The 3,828-nt window shown below is 37.7% G+C and overlaps 1 protein-coding gene across 1 annotated transcript; it reads right to left on the reverse strand.

Moving 5' to 3' along the window:
* Positions 1–2,552: 2,552 nt before the first annotated feature.
* On the reverse strand, positions 2,553–3,308 carry LOC147641977 (uncharacterized). Its single transcript, XM_086821896.1, has 2 exons — positions 3,161–3,308; positions 2,553–2,964 (listed from the first exon to the last, which is right to left on the reverse strand). Exons 1-2 carry the CDS (start codon positions 3,238–3,240, stop codon positions 2,697–2,699), a joined length of 348 nt encoding a protein of 115 aa, XP_086678022.1. The 5' UTR covers positions 3,241–3,308; the 3' UTR covers positions 2,553–2,696.
* Between the last annotated feature and the right edge of the window lie 520 nt (positions 3,309–3,828).

Here is a 3,828-nt window from a genome sequence, read left to right on the forward strand (position 1 = left end):
ATATTAAAACCTTATTATTTGATATAGTAATTTTCAAAAAAGAGAGAGATTATACTAAAGTATGGCAAAACAATAGTCAAGTGTTGGCTTTGTGAAAATTATGCGAGCATTTTAGCTTTAGATAACAAAGAAAATCATGTCAAACACTCTTGTAAATTAATACCAAACTAAAAAATATTATGGTATATATCTATAACTACAAGCAAGCTCCAAGTACCTACTTCATTCTATTTTTTCTTTTCCCATGATGTTTTTGCCTAGGAGAGAGATCCCATGATGATTTCACCTAGGAGTGAGGGCTCCCATGATGATTTCTCCTAGGAGTGAGTAATGAGGGCTCCGGTCCCATGATGAAGACATGAGATCAAACCACTTGTAGCATTTGCCATGATGAAGACAAGACATGAGATCAAACCACTTGTAGCATATGGTCATGGTGCACTCTATGTCTAAAAGTTACTATCTATCTCTATCACAATTTTTAGTTGCTCCCTTTTTGACAAAACAAATGAAGGTCTACATGCAAAATGCATGTGTATAATTTCATTGTGGTCATTCTTACATGTATGGTGGAAGGAGTTTAGAAGAAACCAATGAGTTTTATGGCTTGTGCAACATGTTTTAACATTGTGTTTGGTGCTTAACTTTTCTATATAGGTTCATAACACCTTCTAGTAAATATAGTTTAATCAAAATTACATCACATTTTCTCTTCATTAGAATATTTTTTGTATAATAAAACTTGTTGACTTATATATAAGGGAATTTTAAACAAGATAATTACTGTAAAATATTTCTAGTCCTTAGAAAAACCCTCTATACAACATCACAAAGAGTCATAACAACAACATTGGTCCCAGATTTTATTTTGCATTGATTAATTAGTCGCGCAAGTGGGACCTTAGGGTTATTTTAAAGGATATTATGTTTTGGAACCTTTAAGGTGGGCGATGTTTTTTTTTTAAAGAGTTATCTCAAATCTTCTTAACCACCTCATGCAGGTATAAATACAGGATGTCCATGTTTTTTTTGTTGAGGCATAGCCTCCAAAGAGAGATTAAGATGGTGAGTGCATAGAGATTAAGAAGATGATGTCCACATTTTTTCTCATGTGCACTCGTTTCGCATTATCCGCTGGAGAGAGAGAGAGAGAGAGAGAGAGAGAGAGAGAGAGAGAGAGAGAGAGAGAGAGAGAGAGAGAGAGAGAGAGAGATTTTCTTGGTCATCTCGTGTGCACTCATTTCACATTCTCTGCCTCTGAGAGAGAGCGAGAGAGAGAGAGAGAGAGAGAGAGAGAGAGAGAGAGAGAGAGAGAGGGAGAGAGAGAGAGAGAGAGAGAGAGAGAGGATGTCTCGCGGCGAGAGAGTGCTTTTCCTAGTTGTTTCGCGAGAGAGTGCTTGTGTGAAATAGATGGAGAGACATTCGTTCATTGTTTGCATAGCTTAGGCTTAGCTAAGGTCTTAATTAGTTAATCAAGCTCGTTAGGGCCTGTTTAATTAATTAATATATGTATAGTATAAGGCTCCAAAACTATCATAATAAGGCATCTATTAGCTCAAATTATGTAAGAACCTTGAGTTTACAATTAGTGTCCTTTGTAAGGTATATGCTTGGTCAACATAGTGCCTTTGTAATTTAGTAGCTAGTTTCTATTTTTAAACAAACTTGGGCCCCTTGTACCCTATGTTGGGGAATAAACACCCCACATTCACTTTAAACATGTAATTTAGGCTAGTTTCTATTTTTAAACAAACTTGGGCCCCTTGTACCCTATGTTGGGGAATAAACACCCCACATTCACTTTAAACATGCATTATAAATTCCATCTTGGTGAGTTTTTTAGTCTATGAGGAATAGATACCATACTTTCACTTTAAAAAACGTAGCCCCCTTGTACCCTATGGGGAACAAATACCATACTTTCATTTTCTAAAAAATTACATTTTTGTATGTTAAGTTTAACTATGGGAAACAAACACCATACTTTCAATTTTTAAAGTATGCATCATAAATTACATCTTTGTGTGTTGAGTTTTGTTTCAATGTATATGTCATCATGAATCGCTTCTTGGTATGTTGAGTGTTGTTTATGTGTCTATTTCATAAACATCAGATTCCAAACATTGACGCAAGGCTAATTTCCAAGCGAAACTCTTCGATAGATTTCTTTTTTTTGAGAAATAAATATATATAATATTAACAAAGGCAAACCTTTACAAAAAGTTTTTGTCTTTTTTGTTTTCCTTGATCACAACTTATTATGTGTCATGCTGATCATGCATTTTTTATTTTCCTTGATCACCAACTTATTATGAGTCATCCTTCATAAAGTATAGTCTTGTCCTCCATTCCTTGCATGTGGTCTCCATCTTTCTTCTTGGTCATATTCAACCCTTGTGTGCACCAAAATTGTATTAACTTTCCCAAGTGCAGGTAGTGTCTCGACAAGTTTCCAAACGAAAAGCAACAAAGTTTCAAACTAAACATTCTTGATATGATCTAATAATAAACCAAGATCCAAGTAATATAACATATGCATTTGTGGAAGCCACTTAAGTTTATAAACCAAGATCCATGTAACATAACATATTAAGTTTATAGGGGATTAACATAACATATTAAGTTTATAGGGGATTCACATGTAGTAGGGAAGACTAAAGGATAAGGATTGTAGGGGAAAACTATAGGATAAGGTTTCACGCTTCTTCTGATCGTAGCCAGATCTGCTGGTCAACAAGGTTAAGGCGGGCTTCTTGCTCCCGGCCGTCCGGTGACCACATGCCTGTCATTGGATCGGGTGTCCACCAAGGGCAGCTGTCATCCTTTACCATCAAGTAATTAGGACCAATCCCGCCTTTAATCACCAATCCGGGATCGTGATTAGAGCACTTATCAGCTGCTAACCCTAAGGCGGGGTCTTCAGTGGTGATCGCCTGCTTTGAGGAGAATGCCGCTGATTTTGACCTGGGCATGCAACCGAGGATCACAAAAGGATTAGCGTCAAGCCGATCAGTAAAGCTGTAGACGATTACGAATGAGTTTACGACTTTGTGGACGAACAGTAACTTGTTAAGAATTGTCGACGGCGCTAACACGGTTATCGGTAATATCAAATTAATGGCTAATGAAGGGCAAGATTAAAGCTACAGTGATAACCCACCAGTTGGGGCGACGTTTGGAGTGCAATGCAGCTTGGCTATATAAGCTAGCTTCAGAGGACAAGAAAACACGAGATGCCATACACACACACGCGCGCGCACGCACGCACGCACGCACACACAAGTAAGCAAATACAGACACACAATACTTGCAGAAATGGAACGCCATGCTTTAAATAGCCAGGGGCTCCATTCAGACTATAGTCTTAGGGTGGTCCCAACGCATATATTCTTGAACGGAATGGGTCCGCTTCACCCTTTCTGCATACGGCCAAGCATGATATCTAGGCATGTATTAGAAGAAATCGAGCATATTTTGTGCATAATACATATATGCTTTTCTTGGAAGTGACATCTTGAAGCTTGTATTCACTTGCCAATATCATCCTTATCACATTATTACCTCTTTCCTAACCGCCATGGCATGGAATATAGTCATGCTTAGTGTGTACCCTATAGCTACAATGGTACCCTTTGTCGTACATTCCTTGTTTGCCATCACACACGGACTCGTATACTCACATCTTACACACACTTGTCACACCACCACATATCATATTACCATACGGAAGAATCACCCTTTCCAAAATTTTGTCATTATCTTCCATATAAGAAGCTCCGCAAATCTCCCTTAGTGACATTCATGATCTCTTGTCAACTTAAATAAAGA

This window comes from Cibotium barometz, chromosome 1 (genome assembly GCF_041138505.1).
Source record: "Cibotium barometz isolate CiBa-2024 chromosome 1, ASM4113850v1, whole genome shotgun sequence".
NCBI classification, from domain to species: domain Eukaryota; kingdom Viridiplantae; phylum Streptophyta; class Polypodiopsida; order Cyatheales; family Cibotiaceae; genus Cibotium; species Cibotium barometz.

Excerpts from the sequence above, each read along its gene's own strand:
- LOC147641977 (XM_086821896.1), bottom strand. The coding sequence starts at position 3,240 with ATGGCATCTCGTGTTTTCTTGTCCTCTGAAGCTAGCTTATATAGCCAA. Across the intron at positions 2,965-3,160 it reads TCCAAACGTCGCCCCAACTG|GTCAAAATCAGCGGCATTCT; the intron begins GTGGGTTATCAC and ends TTGCATGCCCAG.